This window comes from Polypterus senegalus, chromosome 6 (assembly GCF_016835505.1).
Source record: "Polypterus senegalus isolate Bchr_013 chromosome 6, ASM1683550v1, whole genome shotgun sequence".
NCBI classification, from domain to species: domain Eukaryota; kingdom Metazoa; phylum Chordata; class Cladistia; order Polypteriformes; family Polypteridae; genus Polypterus; species Polypterus senegalus.
The window spans coordinates 35,614,038-35,640,189 of NC_053159.1; the positions used below are offsets into that span (position 1 = coordinate 35,614,038).

The 26,152-nt window shown below is 38.4% G+C and overlaps 1 protein-coding gene across 2 annotated transcripts in view; it reads right to left on the minus strand.

The window, feature by feature from the left end:
- Positions 1-25,918, minus strand: part of trim62.1 (tripartite motif containing 62, tandem duplicate 1) — a 75,769-nt gene extending 49,851 nt beyond the window's left edge. The window contains exons 1-2 of one of the 2 annotated variants that reach the window (XM_039755807.1): positions 25,583-25,918; positions 24,391-24,982 (exon numbers count right to left, since the gene is read on the minus strand). In XM_039755807.1, coding sequence (XP_039611741.1) covers positions 24,391-24,831 — 441 coding nt within the window. In that variant the 5' untranslated portion in view covers positions 24,832-24,982; positions 25,583-25,918. Of the gene's footprint in view, positions 1-24,390; positions 24,986-25,582 lie in introns of both variants that reach the window. The other variant, XM_039755808.1, reaches the window with a different exon arrangement.
- Positions 25,919-26,152: the final 234 nt, after the last annotated feature.

Consider the following 26,152-nt stretch of genomic DNA (forward strand, 5'->3'; position numbering starts at 1 on the left):
CACTGTAGGTCTCTCTAAAACTACATGACACATTTTACAATATGAGCCTCACATACACATACATACATCGATGCAGTGAATCAATAAAACACTGAAGCCACAACTGCCATTCACAGCAAATAGCTATCAAACTACCACTTCTCTCTTACGTTTGTCCTGGGGCATCAGTTTACCAAATCCAAATATGTATCTTATAGTCCTAGTGCTAATAAATAAATTACATTAGAAATAATATAGTACATCACCCCCAAAAGTTAATACATTTAAATCCCAGCAATCCCTTTTAAGCATGTTCTTTCACTGGAATAGATCTACCCGTATTTCGTAGAATAATTTCTCAACAGAAAAACTCCACACTCATCCTTATCCCAATACCAACAAGTTTTTCTGAAATAAGTCTCCAATGTGCTAATTGATAGAGCACTTGACATAGCGAACTAATCATTAGCTACAGGGGTCACTCTTGACTGTCTTAAGACTGCAGTTTTAAAACCCCTTCTCAAGAAAGATAATCAAGACTCCTTTGTTTTTGACAACTTTAGACCAATTTCTAACCTGCCTATCTTAAGTAAAATTCCAGAATAGGCAGTAAATAAGCAGCTGATTACTTGATTCAACATTCTGTTCTTGACAAGTTTCAGTCAAGTTTTAGAACAAATCACAGTATAGAAACTGCACTGTTTAAAGTAGTAAATGATTTGCAGATTAATGCAGACAGAGGCCATAGATCTGTTCTTGTTCTCTTAGACTTGAGTGGAGCATTTGACACCACAGACCACAGTGTTCTTATAAATTACCTTAGAAACTGGGTGGGCCTCTCTAGCAGCATGTTAAATGGGTTTCAGTCTTACTTAACAAGAAGAAAAGTCTTTGTTAGTTGTAGTGATTGTACTTCAGAGATACGCAATGTTGTACATGGTGTACCAAAAGGATCTATTCTGTGTTCCTTTATTGGGGGCAGCAACATCCTTTACATATGTTTCAACTCTGTGATAGCAAATGCAATGTTCTATGTTGTCGTGTGCTGGACTGGTAAAACCACTTCAAGAAGGACCCACCAAACAAGCTGAATAAGGCAGGCTAGTCATGGTGACCAATTTCGACATGCTTGAGGTAGTAGTGGAGGAGAGAAGAAAGATAAAACCGATGGTCATTATAAACAATGCTGCATATCCCCTCTTTAACACACAAACTATTGAGTACTTTCAGCCAAAAAAAAATTTAGCAGATGTGTGTCAAGAAACACTTCTGGGGCTCCTTCGTACCTATGGCAATTCACTTTTGTAATGCCTCACTGTGACTGTAACTGCTCTTTTATCTTTAAGTCAGAAGTTTTCTTCTTTTTTAATTCTTGTGTGCATTTGAGCAGGTTGTTTGTTCTAATACTTCTTTGGCTTCTACAAAATGCCAGATTTCCCCCTTGGGACAAAAAGTAGTATCATCTTACCTATTTATTTAAAATATACATGGGGTATAAGCATGCCATCTGTGGCCATACAAAGGCACACTAGTTAATGTGCAGTGTCTGGCCAAGCGCATCAGTGTGCAAGCAGAGGCATGAAATCGATAGGATGAAAGCAAGGCTATGCACCTAGGAGACTGTAGAAGAAACTAATTTCAAAGCTGCTTGACCAACCTGCAATGGAGGATGGGAGGAATTTAAAAAGGCACAGAGGAGTGCAGCTTTGCTCAACAGTGATAATCTTCTGTCTTTATTAATGGATATATTATGACAGGCAACAGCCACATATAGCATTATTTTGAATTTTTATTTCAATTTATTTATTCGAAATATTTTGATTATTTTGAATTTCCTACTAGAATTAATAAAGTTTATCTAATCTTACATTTGTACAAATGTAGCATTGGCTGTTGAAGTAACTTACTATCTACCATATAGCATGTGCATAATGCAGACTCAACCCACTACTTTGTTTTACCACAGTGATAGGAGGGCCCTTCAAATTGAAAGGGGGTAAAGGTAAATAAAAATACTGGCGTCACTGAAAGAAAATACAAATCACCAGGAAGGATATACACAAAGTTGATAAATGTACAAAGCAAACATAAAATTTCAAAAGCCTGCTAGAACAGGTCTTGAATACTTGTCAACATTTTCGGATACTATGTTATCATAGTACCACAGTAACACTCTCTAAGTGTCAATTTCCCTCTGACTATGGACCCCTGCCAGTTGTGCATTTGTCCTACTCTCCTCCCGACTCTGAACTAATAAGCCCTGGTGGTTAAACAGATCTAAACTTCAACCTAGGTTCACTTTCAAGGTCACCAGTCACCATGCTGTGACCCTGACAGAACCAGGCTAAAACTCCCTTTAGCAGCAAATAGTATGTCGGATCTTGAAGGCATAGCACAACAAAGGTCCATACATACAGTTTCATTATGCAAATTTACAGATGATTTTCAGTTGTAGCCTTCATTTACATAATCTCAGAGTGTCAAAGACCATTCCAGTGCATACTCATGACCATCAGCCATACAGTGGAAAATCCCCAGCAACTCAGTCAGAACACCCTGTGGCTCTACACCGTCTCAATTTGTAGGCGTGGGCTACTTGGTGTGCAAGATTTGACAACCAATGCAGGCTTAACAAGAAGCACAATATGAATGATGCAGCTGCAAGAAAACAAGAAAATCGGGCATTTTGGACAGAAAAAGAAGACAGACCTGGCAAACTGATGTCTCCGTGTTTGTCATAAAGAATGAATGAAGAAAAAATAAAATAGGTTAAGACTGCAGCTGAACTCTCCCTCTAACAAGAAAATGTTAGTATCGCCATTGATGTGGTCCGACAGCACATTAAATTGGCTGTCAAGATGAGAGGGACTTGTGATACTTTAAAATTTTGAGACTATACTGAAAACTCGTCAGGCAGTTGTGTTAACTGTATTTTCTGTGATCATTAACTGTGTGTCATTTACTGTAATTCCAAGCCATATAATCCAGGGGTGCGGAAATTTAACGCCCGACTCGTCCGACACGGGTAAATTGACCTTCAGACAAGCATGTTTTTCTGGTTTCAGTTGTCCGTGGACAAGTGCAATTTTCTGGAGAAAAAAGAATTAAATGTACTATGCAGGGCACATTTTTACCACTACTTTCTAATTTTAAACATTTGGGTAGTACTTCATGCGGAAACAGTCTACTTAGGCATGTTTGGCATGTTCGTCATGTCTCAAATTAGTCTTCAATATTGTTTACAAAATGACGGCTGATTTTTCAAAGGGGAAGCACTCTTGTGGTCTTGCATAAGTATTTTACCCTACTATTTACACACATTTTTTTCATGCCAACATTATGATGTAATTTGATGATTTTTCATTATAAATCGATAACTTTTATATATTATTATAAAATTATTTTTTTCTACATAAAAATGAGGTAATTTCACCTACAATGCAATTGTTTTCGCCACATACAGCTTGTTAGGCAGTTAATCTTTCCTGAAATTTGCGATTTCGCGTAAGTTGTGATATATTGAGGAGTTAAGAAATTTATTGCGTGACATCAATTTTGATGAGCTGTCTATAGATCATTTTTAATTAGAGAATTTTTCATACAGAACAAGTTGGTTTCGTGCTGTCAGTTTATTAAAAATAAAGAAGAAAACATTTTAACGGTTTCCAAATGTTATGAAATATCAGTAAAAATCTTCACTTAGATGCGATTATTTTTTTCCCCCAACAACATTGGTAATATTTACTTCTTTGGAAATATACCATCTTTTGGAATTTCAAATACGTCATTAGGAATTATTTATTATTTTTCAGTTTTAAAATGGAAGGCAGTTTTGGTATCAATAAAAGAGATCAGAAAAAATAAACTATTTTTCACTTTTGTTATTTGTTTATGGGCAAGTGAATTTAACTGGCGGACAAGTGGATTTTCTAAGTTTACTTGTCCATGGACAAGCAGAAACAAATTTGATTTCCACACCCCTGTAATCTAACATCCTCAGTGGAAATGAGATTCAGTAACTGCAGCTGTAAAGTGTGATGTAATCTCCGACTCAAATTGGTATAGTGTGACACTGGCCTTACATGCTTACACTCAGCATATCTCTCTACCACACATACACTCATCCCCATGTCCACACTTGCTGCCCTTGCTTCTGACACAGTACATAAGCAGGATGTACCACCTCACCAGCATGCACTCAATCCATTCACCTACAGCCCGTGTGGAGGTCTCTCTGCTCTGCTGTGGGATTTAGCTCTGTTCTATGCCAAACTACTTCTGCTCTTGCCCTACACAACCTCTTGTCACACTGTTCAGTGCCTTAGAAACTAGAACACATATTTCCCTTCATATAGCAAACAAGTATAAACAAAAAACACAAAATAATAATAGGTATGATACAACGCATAGTTCCCTTCATATAGCAAACAAACGTAATCAAAAACACAATATAATAAAAGGTATAAAATGTAAGCAGTCCCTTGTAAATCATCTCCAAAACAAAGAAGGATTAAGATTTCTTGAGAATATTACACAGAAACATCATGTTCAGGAAATTGTTGTCAACAGTCTGCTTGGAAAAAGATGGGAGCACACAAGTTCTAACAGCTTCTTATGGAAATGGCCAGTGAAAAGAACACAGAGCTGCATCTAGCTTTAAAAATGGAGAGGCATGATCCTTTATCAGTGTGTTTGTGACAAGGAGTCAATGAGTCCTCCCAGTTTAAATGACACAGCACTGTGCCCCTCTTTAAACAATCAAGGAAATGTGTCAGCGAGTACTTCAGACCAACCACATTGGAGCGCTGCATGTGCTGTTCCTGGTCACATTGAGGGTGGGAGATTAAATGAATAAATAAAAAAAATAACACACACACACAATAAGAGCAACAAGGTGTTGTTTTCACTCAAGGGTCAGGCTCCTCTTCCCTCACCAACCTCACAGTTCTTGGCTGCACTCCACTCGATGTGATGAGATTTTGTTCAGCACGTCTAAAAGATCAATAATTACAACCTTGAGGAAAGAAAAGGCTGCTGCTTTGACGCATGTTCACTCTTTAGCATGCAGTGTAGAATAAGACAGGCTGCAATGTGCCAGTGAGGGCAGCTTGTCTTCAGTTTCATTTGTAAGCACTAATCAGAACAAGGTAAAAAATAAATCCCAATTCTCACACAGACACCAATTATTAAACGACAAAGGGAAAGCAAGCCTTGAGAAGATTGTGTCCATACAAGGCTGGCTTATGTAGAAAAAGGAAAGACTTTTGAAGAAGCAAGGCCCAAGTGTGGGAACAATGGTAGAGGAGGAACAATAGCACTAGAAAGGAGTCTTTGGGCGAAACCAGAAGAGGGCTTTAAGGGCAGTAGGATCATGTGACAGAAGAGACAGACAGGTGAATGAGAATCAAAGGAAGCATGTCAAAATGAATTAAGGTGCAAAAGTGAAAATAAAATGGTGCGAGGGGGAGAAAGGATCATGTGCAAGTACAAATTGCATTTGGGATTTAAATAAAAAAAATAAAAAAAACTGACAAAAAAAAAATGTACATGTAGAAGAAAGGGAGAATGGTGGCTGACAAAACAGGCTTTGAGGAAGGGGACTGTGTAGGAAACAAACCTGTAGGAAGCATAGAACGAGAGCTTTAAGAAAGCAACTTTCTTGTGAGAAAGGAAGAGGCTCACAGTAAAGCGAGCCCTGTCTAAGGCAGGATGCAGTAATTGGTGGACAAGGCAATTTTAAGAGTATAAAGTTATGACAGGAAAAAAAAAAAAAAGCACATTTGCATGTGACGCACACATATGCAGCAGGAAAGGTCAATCAGATATATACATATGTAACAGGAAAGGCAAAAAAAAACCCACACAATATCTGTGACAGCTAGAGTAACAAAATATGTGAAGATGTCACTAAAAAGGCAAATTATATGAAGGAGTAACAGGAAATGGTGTATTAAGTGAGTAAATGGTGTGTTACGTGAGTGACTGCCCTCCATCCAGCTTGCCCATGTGATGTACACCTGCAGCACAGATTCCTGTTTGGACAAGGTGTGGCAGACATGCTTTCTAATAAGTGTGCTGCAGATTGCTGGGCAATTCCACATTACCTGCATAACCTGTCAGTCCAGTGTTCCTTTCAAATCCTAAGAGCCAGATATCCTGTGGGTGTTTCACCTGAATCATAACAAAGTCCAAGATTATGCTTGGTGATACTTGTCTTTTTGCAGCAGATATCTGCAGTTAAATTAAAACTGGAGGACACCAGATGACTACCCAATTCTGTACCATTCAGCAGCAAGACCATGTCTTAGAAGCCAATGTCATATTACGTGATTTTTTGTTGTGGGGTACGTTAGATTTGCTGATCGCAGCATCTGATCTCATTGGCTCACCAAGTCATATTTACTGACATAGCGCCAATCATCCAACGCAGTCATGCTTACCCCTATTTCTGACAGGCAATAGCATGCAGCCTGATGGAGCCAGCGTTATAAGATGGGTTACAGGTGTGGCAAGTTCAGCAGCAATCTTTGCCCTTTATTTTTTTCTTCCATTCCCTTATGGTACATAACACACAAGACATCAGTCAGATAAACTTCTCTTCTAATTGCAAGGTTCAAAATACTTGTGTTCCTTATTCCTCATTGTTGCGTTCTATGTACAGTATTATACTGTCAGCTGAATGCTCATTGGTTCTCAACTCTTGCATGCAAAAAGTCCACTCCTCTGACCAAAGAGAAAAATCAAACCTGTTCAATTTTATCATAGCTAGTCAAAGACTAGTTGATCTTAGTCATTCGGTATGTTACATTAGACAGTCGCCTTCATGGAAGCTTGTCACTGGATGCATTCGACAGGCTAATATTAAGTAAATAAAGGCTACAACTGAAAGTTCGCTGGAAACTTTGGTTACAACCCAGCACTGAGATACATTAATCCTTTAATGAATACAGGAAAAACTCAGGAGTTAATTGGTGTAGTGTGTCTCAGAGTCCAAATTGCAGCTACTAAATCCAGACAGTGAAGGCCAAAAATAGGCATTCACCAATCCTGCACATGGCCTATTCTCCAGATTAGGACCAGGCCCAGGATTGGAAGTGCCTCATCAACATTTTTTTTTCCATTCATGCACCGAAGTGAACCAAAAAAAGCATAGCCCAAGCCCACGTCAGGGCTGATTCAGTGGCTCATACTATTGCACTAGTCTCGACATGAAGTAAGATGTCGAGGATCTTTGCTGCTTGCTCCCGCTGGTAGCAACACTCATACACGCAGGCGTGTACACCACACCCAGTCCCCTGTTACACATTAGCTGGCAGATTTTTAACATGCTGACAATTTAATCCTTTACCATTCCAGTTAGGTAGTGTTTAGGTCATTTTTAACGGAGCAGAATCATCACTTTTTCAAGCTAAAATTAAACTCTTATTATGCTGAAAATATCAAGAATTATTGTCTTCTCTCATCTTTATCTCCTGGGAATCTGGTCTTTCTTTTCTACCATGACAAAGCCTGATCCTGCAATATTTCTCTGTCTTATAATTCCACCTGTCAGAATCAATTATTCTGCAGTTTTACTTTCAGGCATGTGACTCTAAGCATCCCAATGCCGCATTCACCACTACCTTTCAACTCTTGTAGCTTTATACTGATGGAGACTGGTCTCATGAGATTTCAATACTCTGCCTGTTTACCACTTTAGATGCTCTCCAATTGCTGCATGCTACATTTGCACCTCTGGTAGATATGACCCAGAAACTGCAGCTTTTAATAGACAACATATCCTGCATAGTTTCCCGTTGAAGCTTTATTTCCAGACATATGACTGACTATCTAAGGGTCATATAATCTACTAGTGCTGGGCAGTATGACCAAAATTCTATATCATGGTATTTTTCATAATTATACCGGTTTCACGGTATTGGGCGGTATTTTTTTCCCCCCATGAATGAGTGGATGTTAACCACATTTCCAATGCAATTACTGGCTAAGAATAACCTATTCCACTGTCATGAGAACTGAACATTGTACAAAAAAACATTTTAATGTGCACACAAGTATTAATACAGGTTTGCATGGCCCCATAAAGTGATAGTTTTCAAGGGGGTGGCACTAATGAAGAGAAGGAATCACATTGCATGACGTTGCAGTCAAAATAGAGCCTTTTTATTGAACAATATTTGCAAACAACTTAAACTAAAATTTTGACAACATATTTTCTATCATCCAAAGAGGCATTTAGACTTAGTAGAATATCCAGAGGTGCTTGTCAAAAGTTGTATTGCACTGAACAATGTCTTAGAAAAGGAATAAATACAAAATGTTTTTTGTAAACCAACTACACTTTGTTAATGTTTACAATCTCTGTCCACTGACAAAGTGACTTTTTAAACAACTTTACTATCATTTAACTGCATAGTATTTAAAACTAATAAATAATAACAATAAAATAAATAGTGCAACTTCCAGTAATAATACGGTTTCTTCCAAGTCTTCTAGCCCAGGTGCATTACACAGTATTCACCAAATAAAAATAAAATAAAACAAGTGCAACTTGGTAATGACAGCTTTACTAGCTGAACCATCATTAAGGCAAACTGCATTAGTATGGACCTTGCTTCAAGCTAAGTTATATACATAAATAATAAAACTGCATAAACTTGCATTTATAATGCTATTTGTGGTATAGCCCTATGGAAATTTATTAGGGCCACAGTGAAGAAAAAAAAATACAGACGCATTGAAGAAGAAGAAAAAAAAAAAAAAACACTTTATGTCAAGATTAAAGTCCACTTTATTCTCGTAGTTTATTTTGTCAATAAAGTAGAATGTCGTAAACTAAACTTCATCCTAAAATCAATGTTTAATTCACTAGTTTTTCTTTTTGTCATAAGTTATGTAACACATTAAATGCTTTATTAAGTGTTCCCCGACCCAGTTGTTAATCGCTACGCTCTTCTTAAACTGACTTCCTCTTGCACTAAGAGGCAGCGATCACCGCACAGAATACATTCACTTCATGATATCCCTGCTCTCTGAAAATGTAGAATGCTAAGATAATTTTCATGATGAAATGCATTAAAACAGGTATTAAACATGCACAGTAGTGATGCAGTAGTGTTGCTCCCTCACAGTAAGAGGTCCCCAGGTGTAAGTTCAGTGTAGAGAACTTTATGGCAGATGTGACAAGGTCCAAAAAAAACTGGATGTATGATTGGGTAACGCACAGGTTTAACTTAAATACTGTGTAAATGTTGGGGTCGTGATCTGGTGGTCAAAGACACAAACACAGAATTCAATGGATGTTCTTCTGAACGGGCTTTCTTTATTGCATGCATGCTGGCTCTTTCTGATGTATTAAACCCCCAGTTCCTATCCTTCCTTTTTCTTTCTCCACAACCAATCCCCACACGATAAATGTCCTTGTGAAATTAAAACTAGTTATAAACTTAGACCACAGAGTGTTCAGAACTTTAAAAAAAAAAATCTTTGTTATACATGTTTAATTATGCCATCCATTCAGGGTTGCGCCCATCCCAGCAAGCATTGTGTGTGAGGCAGGAGGAAATCCTGAACGTGGCACCAGCACATCGCAGAGTGAATACGAGCAACACATACACTAGCAGGGTTAATACAGCATAACAAAACCCCACATCCTACTTGACTTTGAAAGGAAGCTGAAGCACGCCGAGTAAACTAACCAGAAAAACTTGCAAATTCAAAGCAGGGAACACCCGGGCAATGCAATCTCCACGCCACCATTCCCCCACATGATCAATACATGCTTTAATGCATTTCATCATGAAAATTATATCAAGTATTTATCTTAGCATTCTAAATGTTCAGGGAGCAGGAATATCATTAAATTAATGTATTCTGTGTGCTGTCTGTGCCTCTTCTTAGTGCAAGAGGAAGTCAGTTTAAGAAGCACATAGCGATTAACATGGCTTAGCGAACACAACACAAAGCATTTAATGTGCTACATAACTTATGACGGGATTTCAGAAAAATCTAGTAAATTAAATATTCATTTTAAGATGAAGTTTAGTTTACAATGTTCTACTTTAATAACAGATTACGAGAATAAAGTCAACATGTCAACTTTAATCTCGACAAACGGTGAGAATAAAGTAGAAATGTCAACTTTATTCTAGTCATAAGCGTCGAGATTAAAGTGGAAATGTCGAGAATAAAGTCAACATGTCGTCAACACTACTACACAGTACCCAGGTACATTACACAGTATTGAAAAAAATACAACTTGGCTTGCTGTATTATCCAGTAGTATAGAAACAGTATTCACACATTTGAACTAAATGGTCCACATCCGACCTCTTAAATCCAAAGTATCTCCAGACAACAGACGCGACTCCTTTTTCCAGCAAAAGTTCTTCTGTGTCATAATATTCAATTTTATTGTCTGCTACAGCTTTAGTTTCGGAATGTTCTCTGTCCATTTTTACCATGCAATACCTCTACTAACGCATGCACTCCATTGTATGCTTTTAGCAGTGTAGCAGTGAAAAAAGGTGCCCACTTAAACAGTTTCCTGCTGTGCCACGTTCCAAACGTTGTTTAGGCAATTTAAACCAGTGTTGCGGTACAAGAAAAATCCATATCATAACAAAAACAAAAAACGGTTTTTGGTATGAACCAGTATACTGCCCAGCACTAGAATCTATTGCCAGCATGCCTGCTCTTCTGACTTTAACCAGCCAAAGCCTTGCAACTCTACTGCTGGCCATCACCTACACTCTGACCTGGACATTCTATAGCTGCACCTTCCTGAGGTCTAATACCATCATACTTTATTAGGTTGTACCTTTGTGATTACCATAGCTGATATTGCAACATTTTAGGATCCTTTAGCAATACTCCAAGATTTTAATAAAATCTGCAGTTTTACATCCAGGGATCAGATCCAAACAGATCCAAATGGTCAAACTGCTTTACCTCCTGGATGTCTGGTCCTTGTAGCATTCCCTCAGTACAGTCCGTCGTCACTGAAATTTTAGTATATTGCAGCTCTCTGATCATAACATCCTATTATTGTACCACTATAGAGGCTGATCATGTCAAATGTTGCTCATCACCACCCTTACTATTACTAAGGTTACTCCTAGTGCTGAGAGGTATACCTGTTCATACCAAAAAGCATTTTTTAATTTTTGTTATGATATGGATTTTTCTGATACCACAATACCAGTTTAAATAGCCTAAACAACGTTCGGAATGTGGCACAGTGGAAAACTGTTTAAGGGGCTACCTTTTCACTGCTAAACACGCATGCAATGGAGTACATGCGTTAGTGGAGGTATCAAGCGGTGAAAATGGACAGAGGTCATCCAGAAACTGAAGCTGTAGCAGACGATAAAGATGAACATGATGACACAGAAGAAGTTTTGCTGAAAAAAGGAGCCATGTCTGCTGTCTGGAGATACTTTGGTTTTAAAAGGTTGGATGTAGACCAAACAACTATTTACTGCAAATGCTGTCGAGCTAAAGTTGTCGCCAGAGGCGGCAACACTAGCAATTTGCCGCACCACATCAGCCGCAAACATGCTTTGGTGTACCATGAATGTATGGAACTAAGATTGGCACCCTCCACGTTCTCAGGTAAAACTGAAAAAGCTACAGGACACTCGAGTCAGACATCACTTGTAAACGTGTTTGCTAGAGGTACTACCTACGACAAAAGAAAGCAAGCGGTGGATCGAGATAACCAACAGCATTACAATCCATATTGCTAAAGTCAGTGGACAGAGATTGTTAACATTAACAAAGTGTAGTTGGTTTACAAAAAATATTTACTATTTATTCCTTTTCAAAGACATGTTCAGTGCAATACAACTTTTGACAAGCACCTCTGGATATTTTACTAAGTCTAAATGCCTCTTTGGATGGTTGAAAGTATGTTGTCAAAATTATAGTTTAAGTTGTTTGCAAAATTCGTCCAATAAAAAGGTTCTATATTTTGACTGCAACCGTCATTCAATGTGATTCCTTCTCTTCATTAGTGCCACCCCCTTGAAAACTATCACTTTATGTGGCCGTGCAAACCTGTATTAATACTTGTGTGCACATTAAAATGTTTTTTTTTGTACAATGTACAATTCTCATGACAGTGGAATAGGTTATTCTTAGCCAGTCTACTGCAGTAATTGCAGTAGGAAAATGTGGTTAACATCCACTCATGCATGAGAAAAAATACCGCAGAATACCGTGAAACCGGGATAATTTAGAAAAATACAGCGATATTGAATTTTGGTCATACCGCCCAGCACTAGTTACTCCTGCATCATTTTAAGATATTATGGCTTTTCCTCCAAACTTTTTTACCATTCCAGATCCAACAATCCAGTCCTCCTACCTTCCTGATGTGTGTCTCAACACCTCATCTGATCAAGCTGGATACTTTCAGATGTTTTTTTTAAAGAGAGCATAGTTGGAAGTAAATGATATTTTTAAAGGAAATGTGGGGCTTTTTTCTTCACTTCGCAATGATGCCACTGAACTCTGAGGCTATGGGGTTTGACAGCTGGGCCCTACTTCACATACACTTGGTGTGCAAATTGCTGTTGGGGGTGCATGAACTGTGGCTCAGTTCCACCCTTCTACATACTTAATCTTTGTTACAGGAAACTATCCCAGGATTAAAAAAAAAAAAACACACAACCATGTTCCTTCTTCGCAACATGTATTTTTAACTCTAACAGCAGCAGAAACAGTTTCTCAATTACTACCTTCCAGTGTTATCATCAAAATTCTATAAATGCCAAAAAAAATACTTCTTTGATCCTGGTTTAATCTGTAGCCTTATAGTAAAGCTCAGGGCCATCTTAAAGGGCAAAATGAGTACAAACAGAAAAGCATGAGTGTCACAATGGCAATGCAGTGAATCAGGGTGATTTGTAACTTGAGGTAACACAGCAGTAATGTCAGTCCACACACAAACCAATTCAATAGAAACTGCTGGCAGTGTATTGGCAAGAAAACTAGTCAACAGAGCGATACGTTGGCCCAAAATTTCAATCCTGCTCGCACAAATGAGTTTCCAGACACAGGGGAAATCAGAAATGTTACAAAGCAGGATGGCGCAACCTGAAGACAAATGCAGAAATATAGGCAGCCGCAGAGCTGAAATTGATCACTCCCCTCAGATACCACTAGCAGTTCCATTTGCTCTGCTCCTGCCAAGTAGATAATTGCCGCAAAGGGAAGAGCTCAATGGCACACAAAGTCAAAGCAGGACACAGCTCTTATTATGGATATCTGTTCCAATGAGTCACATTTTAATGTTCACCGAATATGAGGGATACCTCCTTAGACACAGCATATAAAAAGATAGAACCATAACCATCATTGTAAATGTGTGCACAGAAAAACCTACAGCTTCATGCCAATAAAGGTTCATGGATTCAGTGTCTACATCATGACCTCAATTAGCCCAGAGTGTCAAACACTGTGGGAGCAGCTGGCACTTAGATTCAAGAGAACACAAATACACACACACACACACACACACACACACACACACAATCGTGTGGGCTGGAGATTTAGTCGAGACAGCGCTGGCAGCCACCCAAGCAAAGGAGCAGAAGCTCCGCTTGATGTGATCACTTGACAGCATTGATTTTTCATTGGCGCACACCTGCTTTCAACCCCCACTACTGCATAGGCAAGTGTGTGCGAGTGTGCATACATGTCAGCTTTTAGACCTGGCTAAAGACAATGCATTATCCCTTCCTTGATGCTTCATGTAGCCACATTTAAACATGAGCCAAGTGGACTGCAAACTAAGCAATGATGTGATGCTAATAAAATTGTCTGTACTCTCTTTAACCATTACCTATCCCCTTAAAAAAAAAAAAAAAAGGATAAGCTACAATTTTCAAATCCTAGGCAATCACCAAGTCCTTTAATTCCAATTCTGATGGAAAATCTGGTAATTCCTGTCATCTAGACACACAACATGTTAATCAGCTAGGGTAGGATGTGTCTGGGAGGCTCACAGACTGGAAAGAGGGGGGCAGCTAGGGATCTGTGCTATATTAACCCTTAACTACTCACACTGGTATATTTTGTATACCAATCTCAGCTATTTTTGTCCAACATCCTTTTACATGAACGTAAATCTATCCTCCGCTTGATTCACTACAAGTACAGTGTTGCAATGGTTTCCCTCCAGTGTGACCCCAGCCAGTTTTATGAGCGGATGCTCTGTCACAAGATCCATATGGTGTTTTTGGTACACTGTGCATATACTTACATAATTACGATAACGATAAGATGTTCTTCCTGCAATGACTTTGTCTGCAATGAACATTCAACAACTGAAATTAAATGTGATACATGTGCAAATCCTGCAGTGGATGAAAGTGAGACCGGTGACGAATGAGCAGTGGAGAAGTGGATCAGGTTTGTTTTAGATAGTCAAACACTGTGTCATACTATTCAGTAATACAATATTAAATTAAATTAAAAATGTGCAATTTTAAATTATTGCAATATTTTATATTACAACCTCATACAATGTATATAAATAGCCATTTTAACACTGCAGCACAAATACTTATGAGGTGAGAAATGGTGCAAGAAGTCAAGGGTTAATAAGTGGAAGTTAGAACTGTAAAATGATGCAGTAGTTGCAGAAGATAACTGCAGTGGCAACCACAGCAGTATTAGATTAGACATGCCTGCTAAGTATCATTAAGTTGCTGAAATTTGCCACCTTCTCAAAAAATAGTTTCAGCCATTTTTCATTAGGCAAACGACAGGGTTACTATAAAGCCAAGTCTGTACAGTTCATGCAGAGAACCATGAGAATATAAAGAGAAAACACAAATTCTAGTAAGATGCACAACACCTTATAGACCTGCTGCAAAACAAAATAAGTAAAATAGAAAAGTATGCAACCCTACCTACATATTTATAGGATATAAAGGTTCAGCCTGAAAAGCCGTTAATCGTAAAGCCTACGCATCCTTGACGCATATCTCTGCAGCAGGAGATTCCTTAGGATAAATATAAGAATCAAGGTGAAGGGAAGGGGCACTTCTGTCTAATCCGTTTTCCTGTCATTTAAGCTAGTCTATAAAATCCAGCTCACACAAGCCCCATCTGTGAATAAAACATTGGTTCAACTGTAAGAATCAAAAATGGCAGTCCTTGCTTCAAAAGGGGTTTCATAGACCATAAAGTAGTTCAGGGTCCTGAGCATCTGTCTTGATACTACACAGTAATGGTTTCAATTATTAACATTAGTCACGTCTGTGGTCCACATGCAAGATATATGGAAGCAGCACACAGACTGACAGTTACATAAATATGTGCACAACAGACTACTACTGTGAATGTATAACATCCTTATTTGTTTGCTGAACGAAGCTTCCTTAAAAATGTGAAGTTTGATATGCCTATTGTTGGACAAAAAAAAAAAAAAAGCTGAATTTACACTATGACAATGGAAAGGAGTATAAGAGAATTGGGTGAGTGACAAAATGAAAAAGAAAGGGATCTAAACCCCTGGGGTGCTGCAATTTAGATTCTTATTGGAAATTTAATCTAAAATCAACAAGCTGCTCAAGAGAATTTACAACAGTACAATTTTCAAAGGGGAGTAGGTCCACACAAAAGGTACCCCATAAAACATGTGCGCATTCATTCATTTTATACACCAGCTTCATCGAATTTTAGGGTCAAACTGGGGCCAAGTGCATCACTCCAGAAAATGGCAGGAGTAAGAAAACACCAGAAGAAAAGGAGAGACAAAAACCCACCAAAAACACACACAGAGACAAAATTTCAGGTTTGAAATTTAGGCTAATATGGCCTAAAAGCAAATTTTAATTGTAATCGGTAAAAAATAAAGCCTTTCATTCATCCCATATTAAACCTATTAAAAAAAGATAAAGAAAAAAAAAAAAAGACATCTGCCAAAGTAGAATGTCTTTATGAGATAATACGTACACTTGATGTAAATGTGAACATCTTTTATCAGTAATTTGTCACATTTAAAACCACCTTCCAATAACCCTAGGAGTCCACATTTCTGTGTTCACAGCATATGTGGAGAACAAGAGATTTAACTCTCACGCACAGCTACCGACGGATCCTGTGCAATTCACAGTGACGTGAGTAAGTGGCTTAACATTGCATTGTAACAGGCGCCAGCACGGAAAGAGCAAGTGGTTCAGAACAGTAACACTAATTAGGTTTTACACATGCCAGGGTGGTGTATCAGAAAGCACATCTCATATTTTTGCATGGAAATAGCATTGCAGTCATGGAACAACATTGGTTCCACTCTTATCAATAAATCTTTGTACAACTGATGTGTGGTTCAAATAAAATAAAAAAGCTAATCAGATGAATTTTGGTTTTCTGCAAACTCTTGACAAAGAGAGGAAAATAATATTTGAGTCCAGTTCCCTATCTTGCCAGGAATCAAAACTCATGTGGGGTTTGTTTCCATGGCAAACAGTTGATTTCTTCATACAAGAAGAGCAGCATCTGAAGGTCTTAAGAAACCTAAATGTAATTACTAAAAAAAGGGCATACCTTCATGGGGGAAGCATGCTGATCTACAAATCAATGTTTTTCAGTAAGATACTAAAATATTGAGATACTAACTCCAGGTTATAAAGTCCTGAATAGATTCACGTTGACTCATCTTGATGCAGAATACTCTCCTATTATAAATCGTTACAAATAGTTTAATTACACACTGGTAGGAAGAAATGTAAAAGGCGTTTCAATTGGAGATACTCGGTAGTATGGAGTAACAATGAAATACACTGAAGTCAATAGGGGTCAGAGTAACTGAGCCACACATATGAACCTATGACCCTGACAAATTAAGGCTGTTTTGTGGGTCAATGGAGGAGTAACACATTAAGTAGGCACATCTAATGAAACAGCAACACAAAGCAATAGGAAAAACATTTTACAGGATGCAGTTAATTTGCATCTAGTGTTTTCATATTGATAACTTCTACAACATTGATTAAAAAAAAAAAAAAAAAGAGGAGCATTCAACCACCATGCAAAAGAAAATAATTGTTACTCACTAACGTTACACAAACATATACACACATACAAAATTTGCATTTTTTTAATCAATAAAATAATATAAACGAATTTACAGTGGCTTGAAAACGCCTTCAACAATTTTATTTAGAACAGCATAGCCTTCGATTTTGACGTGGCCGACTGGGTACTTTTCTTTGAATCCCCAACATCAGCACAGGGCCAAACAGTCTTTGGAAGCCAGTAGTCTTTTGGGATACTACTTTAAAAATTGCATATATTCATAAAAAATAAATTACAAATTCTTCTTTGGAAAAAAAGGCAATGTAATGGCGAGCAGGTTTGAGACATTGTCCCATATTATTAAGAGCTCATGTCTGACTGGGTCTCCCAAGGACATTTACACTCTGCATTTTACGTCAGCACAGTGTTGCTCTGGCATATTTGCTTCAGCTCCTTGTCCTGTTGAAATGCAATCATTTTTCCTTCAAAAGATGTCAGGAGTGCCTGTCCCTGCTCTGGAAATGCATCATCATAACGTGACGTTACCACCACCAAGCCTTACCACTGAGATGATGTAATTTTGCTGGAATGCACGTACACTTAAATGGATGCATGATTTTGAAAATGGAAGGATGGTTAGGTCTCAGAGTTCTAGAAGAGACACTTCCCCTTTAATATTATCAGATGACAAGATATTTTACCATTTATTTACAGTAAACTTTAGGTGATGTTTTGCAAAAACTTTGTAGAGAGGATTTTTTAAGATAAGCCTTCTCCCTTTTATTCCTCACAAATGTATTCTCATCCAAGGACTAGGATCATCATCTTTAATTGCAGAAAATAACGTGTAACACAGTCACAGAGAGACTACTGCAAGACCAGCTGATACCAAGAATTGTCCTTGTTGTCCAATCACTATATAAGAGGGCCTAACTTAGCAGTACAGCAATATTTTTGTACTTTCTTCTCTTCTGTACAGGGCTTGCCTTTAGCTCAACAGGCTGACCAATGCCTTTGAAATGGTTTTGTACTTTTATTTTTGACGACTATCAACCTTAAAATTTTTTTCACATTTTGTTCCTGTTACACTTTCCAAACATAAATGTACTGAAAAAGTGTGTTACCTCTTTACCACCAGAATAAATTCAATCCATTTTTTAATGACAATATATTTTTAATTCAAGAACATCTGTTTCTCTAAAACAACACTCATTTCTCATTCATAAAAGTACTCACATCCCCGAGTCAACACTTTGTTAAATTAAATGGAGAGCATTGAAGAACAGCAGTTTTCAGGTCGTACTGTAGGACTGTCAGTTCTGGGCTCTGGTGGGGCCCTTCCTTTTTGCTATGTTACACAGGCCATTGTCCTACAGGAAAATTAATCTTTAACTTAAATGCATCTCTTTGGCTGAGCGAAACAGGAGATTCTTAAGGATTTTCCTATATTGGTAAATTGATAAGCAAGATCATCGTCTTGGTTTGCACCAAACATCATGCTTTGCATTCAGACTGAAGAGCACAACTTTAGTGTTATTAGTCCACACCATTTTCTTCCAAAAGGTTTCAGATTTTGTCACATGACATCTGGCAAATTTAACGTACAACTTAATGTTGGCCTAGTAGCTCCATTCTACTAACTCCCCCAAATAGGCCAAATCTATGAAGTGTGGAAAAGATCATCAATGTCTGGAAAAAATGTTCACATTTCATCCAAAGAGCAGTATCCAACTGCAACAGGGTAACACCTGGCCTCTTGGGGAGTTCTTTGAAAACTGCCTGTCTTGTCCAGCTGCTCAATTTGGTAGGATGGTCTGAACTTAGTGTCTATTTAGTGATACTTTTATTTTTAAATTTTGTTACAACTGTTCGCCGCATTACTAATATTTTAATACTCCAGCTTATTTTTTCCTGCCTATATCATCTGGAGGTTTCATTGGCAGCTTCCTAGTTGTACAGTCATATGAAAACGTTTGGGAACCCCTCTCAGTCTGCATAATAAATTTACTTTCAACAAAAAAAAAAAAAAAAAAGAAGATAACAGTGGTATGTCTTTCATTTCCTAGGAACATCTGAGCACTGGGGTGTTTTCCAAACAAAGATTTTTAGTGAAGAAGTATTTAGTTGTATGAAATTAAATCAAATGTGAAAAACTGCCTGTGCAAAAATTTGGGTCCCTTTGTAATTTTGCTGATTTAAATGCCTGTCACTGCTCAATCCTCATTACTTGCAACACCAAATTGGTTGGATTAGCTCGTTAAGCCTTGAATTTCATAGACAGGTGTGTCCGATCATGAGAAAAAGTATTTAAGGTGGTCAATTGCAAGTTGTGCTTCCATTTGACTCTCCTCTGAAGAGTAACAGCATGGGATGCTCAAAGCAACTCTCAAAAGATCTGAAAACAAAGATTGTTCAGTATCACGGTTTAGGGGAAGGCTACAAAAAGCTCTCTCAGAGGTTTAAACTATCAGGTTCAACTGTAAGGAATGTAGTCAGGAAATAGAAGGCCACAAGCACAGTTGCTGTTAAACCCAGCAGGTCTGGTAGGCCAAGAAAAATACAGGAGTGGCATATGCGCAGGATTGTGAGAATGGTTACAGACAGCCCACAGATCACCTCCAAAGACCTGCAAGAACATCCTTGCTGCAGATGGTGTATCTGTACGTCGCTCTGCACAACTTGTACAAAGAACATCTGTATGGCAGGGTGATGAGAAAGAAGCCCTTTCAGCACTCACACCACAAACAGAGTCGCTTGTTGTATGGAAATGCTCATTTAGACAAGCCAGATTCATTTTGGAACAAAGTGGTTTGGACTGATGAGACAAAAATTGAGTTATTTGGTCATAATAAAAAGCGCTTTGCATGGCGGAAGAACAACACCGCATTCTAAGAAAAACACCTACCTACTGTCAAATTTGGTGGAGGTTCCATCATGCTGTGGGGCTGTGTGGCTAGTTCAGGGACTGGGGTTAAAGTCGAGGGTCAACTGAATTCAACCCAATATCAACAAATTCTTCAGGTTAATGTTCAAGCATCAGTCACAAAGTTGAAGTTACACAGGGGTTGGATATTCCAACAAGACAATGACCCAAAACACAGTTCAAAATCTACAAAGGCATTCATGGCATTCATGCAGAGGGAGAAGTACAATGTTCTGGAATGGCCATCACAGTCCCCTGACTTGAATATCATCGAAAATCTATGGGATGATTTGAAGCAGGCTATCCATGCTCGGCAGCCATCAAATTTAACTGAACTGTAGAGATTTTGTATGGAAGAATGGTCAAAAATCCAGACACTCATCAAAGGCTATAGGAGGAATCTAGACGCTGTTATATTTGCAAAAGGAGGCTCAACTAAGTATTGATGTAATATCTCTGTTGGGGTGCCCAAATTTATGCACCTGTCTAATTTTGTTATGATGCACATTGCATATTTTCTTAATTTTAAGATTAAGTTCCCAAACTTTTTCATATGACTGTCTGACAGGAAGACTGATCCGATTGCGGCTTCAGTTATGAAACTTCAAGTCAATAATATTTATTATACAAATCATACAACTGAACATGAGGAGTCAAAATGAATACAGATTTACCTTGTTAACATAATTAGGGTAGTCTCTAAACATACACTCACCCATTTTATGTTGTTACAACAAAAGGGGTGAGTAGATATTAAGTAATTTTAGATTTTTATTTTTAATATAATGCTGAAGACCGTATATTTGACTCATTTAAACACTATAGAGAATTACTTCTAGACAACTACAAAAAATAAAAACCCATTTAAAGTAACTTTGCACAACAGCAAAACAAGAAATAGTCAGTGCAGGGTAATTACTTTCTGAAAGCATTGTTCGTCCGTGTCTTTACCCAGATATGTCATGTCATCGTCCAACCCGCTATATCCTAACACAGGGTCATGGGGGTCTGTAAAGTCAATCCCAGCCAGCACAGGGCACAAGGCAGGAACAAATCCCGCGCCAGCCCACTGCAGGACACACACACACACACGGGGGACAATTTAGGATCATCAATGCACCTAACCTGCATGTCTTTGGACTGTGGGAGGAAACCCATGCAGACACGGGGAGAACATGCAAACTCCATGCAGGGAGGACCCGGGAAGTGAACCCAGGTCTCCTTACTGCGAGACAGCAGCGCTACCACTATACCACAGTGCCGCCCTACCCAGATATACAACCTAATTAAAGAGCTCTTTTGTCTTCATTTTAAAGCTTACTACCAAGCTGTGGAGACTTAAGAGACAGGGAGAATAGATTTCGCCACACAGATTCATTAAAGGCAGGTGAGACACTACCTCCTAACTAATTGACTTACTGAGAGATGAACTACATCTGGCCAAACTAAGGCTCATAATTTGAAAGGGAGCGAACAGGATTAAGTGGGCTTAGAAAAATGTGTACGGTAAAGTACTTTGTGCATAGAGTTGAATGTTTTTGATATTTTGTCTGTTTAGTGTTATATGGAGTGCAAACCTTTTGGGGATTACTGGAGGAAAAAAAAAAAAAAGTAAATTAATCTATGTTCATATTCAAAGTTTAAGAAACAAAATGAAAACATTGCTGAGAGCTGAATATTTTTTTTTTTTTTTCTTTTCTTAAAGCAGTGAGGGACTGTAGCAAAGGTGACTTGTCAAGAGAGGAGTGGAAAACAAAACTTCATTCTATGCAAATCTCTGATAAAAATAAAGTTTCAGAACACACTGTCATCAGGAAGTGGGAAGTCAAAAGTAAGACGAGTCAATTCGGCCCCTCCCTTGGCATTCCACAATGCACAATAACACAACTGCATTTAGGGTGAACATAGGCAGCATGGTCATTGAGGCTGCTGATTCACAGCTCAGGAGTCCTGGGTTCATATCATATCCAGCCTGGACACTCTCTGTGGAGTCTGCACATTAAAATGGTTATAAAACGTTATGACGTTGCTTTTTGAAACTAATGGTAAGGACACGTCCTTCAGTGTAATTCATAGTGAACAAAGACATGCCTGCTCACTTGGGATTTTAATCAAGTTACAACGGAAGACAATCCACAGTGCCAACAGTCATCAGGCCAGCAGCATCAGACACGTAGGAATACATGCAAGGGGTCTTAAGGACTGCAACTCACAAAGCAGTTTCACCCTCATTTTCAGAGAAAAGGAAAAAAAAAAAAAAAAACCACCTCCATATGCAGGAGGCTATTCAAGTAGGGCAGGATCCTGCTACGGCTTTACTATTCCAAGCTGACAACTTGAATTAATTAGCCAAGCTTCACCACCCTCCTCTCTTTGGTGGTGCATTAGGGATACAGAAAAAGCTCATCAGTCCTGACACATCTGTGTCTTGATCACAGTCAGACGTGTTCTCATTTAAAAAACAAATCATCACTTTCTGATATAAAACTCCTCAAAATGAATTCCCTGGCAATCCCAACCATCAAATCACTGTAACAGATAAGAAGTACAACTACCACCGCTGCTCTGACACAAATGATTTCTTTAAAATTGAAGATGACCACACAGAGTGAGCCAATCTAGAAAACACACTCAAAACAAAATGTTACTGGAGCCTGGTGTATTTATCCCTACAATCCCTACAAACTCAAGGTCAACACAACAATAGACAGGCAAGGCAGGGCTTCTAAAGGAAACCTACTTTAAAGTATCCAACCCACGCATTAGCTATAATCTCTTTCCCTGCCATTCCTATTATCTCCTTAAATCTATATCTATATCTATAAATAAATAAATAAATAAATTTTTAACCTCATGACTTCATGCAGAATTAAGATAAATGTTATGATGGTCACCAGAGTTGACTATTCTAACACCATACTTTGAATGTCTTCAGTTCAAATGTCCATATACATCTATGCATGTTCTGTTTTACTTCACAGGAATATTTTTTTCTGGAAGTAACTTATTTAACAACGTTTTAGTAAAAAAACACACGTGTTTGAGATGTAAGAAAATGACTTGACAGGTGGATTTCACAATGCGAGTAACACAATATTTTTTTTTTTTTTTTTGATGAATGTTTTGATAATGTTTGTTGTTGTGTAACATTGGTCACCATAGGTCTTCTGTTCTAATGTTTTTATTTCCATTCTTCATGAAAATATGATAATAAATTTCTTTGACATCACTACAAAGTACATGGGATTAATAACATTAACAAAATCTTTTTGGGTGGAGTACTCTTAATTATGTTGATATGTTCACACACATATGCATACACAAACAAAAGGGTAATGTTTGCATATAGGTGGACAAACTGAATTTTTAAAAGAGAGCTGTCTTGCCCGAAACTAAATGGTCAGATAACTTCATGGTCAAATTCGGAAGCACTTCAGGAGAGCTTAAAACAACCAAAAGGCTGCTAAACACCACATTTCTGTCCACTTGTTTCCTAAAGGCTTTAAATCAGTAACATCACAGAAAGGCATTCCGAGTTGTTCAGCATTTTGTGCCATAATACAGGCTTCCACACCAAAGTTTGAAAGAAAATTCCAGATAATGATTCTCAACTGCATGATGTGCTGAAAGTCAGATTCAGTCTCAACATACAGTTCCTTTCACAGTGTGCTATAACTAAAACTGCAGAGGGGACAAGTAACTTGCTGATAATTAAGCAGAAAGCTAGCTGTCAAACTAGATTCCAAACCAGGATCTACCTGAACTTCACAGTGAACTCTTGAAAGGAGTAGGGAAAAAAGGTTTCACAGCACAACAGCAGTAATCAGATAGCCAAAACACTTATTCTTGAAAAAATTATCAGTGGAGATTTCATATTATCTCTGCCAGTCAACACCACTATAAATGAGGTTTCACAGCTTGAATCAACTGCAGGATTTGCTTTAAATTTAGTCCTTTTTTTTTTTTGTAACAGTTGTACCAGACAGACAAAGCCATTTCAAGACAGACGTTTTAAGTCACAATACCAAAATCAATTTGATTTACTTGCATCTAAAATTTTCAAACTGCAAAGCAGTACTGCAAAAAATAAATAAATAATTAAAAACACACAAAGAAAGCTGTGTGTTAACTTTACTAATCTGAATGTACAAGCCTGCGGTAAAGTAACTCCGGAAGAGACAAGGCAGAAGCAAGAGCCATGTCAGGGGCTTCTCTGCTTCACTTTAACTAACATTATAAATCAAGCATAATAAAAAAAAAAAAAGAAGCATTCAGGATTAAGAATAGTGGAAAGAGTCGGACATACCCAGAAGTATCCAACTTTGCCCTTAAATTAAAGGCAGTATGCAGTTTTAGGAAGTCAAAATGACATTCACTGTACTATGTACACTTTACAATAAACCTGATCGACTTGAAATCCCATCCATCCCCCCAAAACTATACAGTCTCGTGTATCTTACCTGAATCTCGTCGAAGGCCTCGTCAATGCTGGTCACCTGATGCTGTTCATGCAGGGCGGGCTCATCACAGAAAAAGCAGACTAAACTCTTATCACTCAGGCAGAAGAGCTTCACCTTCTCATGGTCCTTGCAAGGGTATGTGGTCCTCTGAGCATTAAGAATGGCATCCAGCGGGAAGGCAGAATATCGTTCAACAATGTTTGACAGTTTGAGACTTGGCGAGAGTAGCGGGTCAGCAAAAGTCCTGCGGCATTCGGGGCAGTCTCGTGCCCCATGGGGCTCTTGCCTGCTCCAGTGCTCCGTGATACACTTTCGGCAGAAATAGTGCTCGCAGCCAAAACTCACCGGGTCCTGATAAATGCTCAGACAGATGGAGCAAAGCAACTCATCCTTTAGACTGCACGCCATTGAAAAAGGCTGTCGTGACCAAGCACGGAGCATCCAGTTATCTAGAGGGTTGGTTTGACACCTCCAAAATGGTCATTCCCAGATAAACAAAGTAAATATATCACAGGGTCAGGATCAATGCAGGAAGGCAGCCTTTTCAAAGAAATAAAGTCCTGAGTCTACGTTTGCAGGATGTCACACTGCTCTGCTTGGAAACAAAATAATAAATTCAGACATAAAGGAGCAGCTAATTACAAGACACCTCTGTTATCCCTATCCAAAGATTAATCTTTATTTTCTAATAAAATATAAAAATAAATAAACAGTTTCGGAGCTCTTGGAATCGGTTATCACTACAGGTAGGACTTCACAGTAAAAACTCACTCTTTCTCACGACCCGACACAGTCTGCCCTAGCTGGTTTCATTGCCACTTAGGTTTCCAATCCTTTTGTTGAGTAAGCAATTCACAGCTGGTTTCCTCACCGAACTTAACTTCTCCTGGTAAGAGAAGAGTGGGGGGATTTACTCACCGACACTCTGAACCAGAGAAGAAGCAGCTCGTCTATTACGGAACTTCGCTTATTTAACTGTACGTGAATCTGTATACCATATGTCATTCACAGAAATGTACCTCGCCATACAACAAATTCAACATAATCATTCGAACCACCAGATGTCTAAACTCCCAAGCCTTAAAACACTAAAATGTTCAATTAATTATCTGAATTCTCCCTTATTTCTAGCAGCGCGACACAACACGGGCCGAACCAGCTCGGTCGGCTCGCTTTTCGGAAGAAAACTTACTCGTCGTGTCCCTGCGGTTCGATCCACGGTGTCTTTCTTCTCCGTCACTTGTGGGTTGTTGAGGCGAAGAGAGGCTACGACCTCTGATTTGTCAGCAGCAGTCGCCCACAGAACAGAGAATACAAGCAATTGGCAGCCTGTCGCCGTGGCTCCGAAGGTTTCCAAGCGATGCTTGAAGCGTCTATCTTAAGTAAGTGACTTCTTACTGCAATACTTGCTGCCAATGCAACTCTGATTTTCAGTCCAGCAAATGTTCTAAAATTATTTTTAAAAAGATTCCAGAACGCAAGCATTACATTCGTCGTCTGCACCTCATTCACTCTTCTTAACAGATATCAGGAAGGAGCAGAGCCTAGCGGACGGGACAAACCAACGGTCTACCTGCACATGAAATAAGGGGGGACGCTTAAATATTTATATAACTCTTTTCATTGTAAACATTATCATACATTTTATATAAAATATATATTAAATTTAAATCTAATTTTATATCAGGGCAATATTTTTTATCTACAGCCAATGTCAAATTTAATATTTCCTCAATATAAATATAAACTGTGTCCCCTCCTT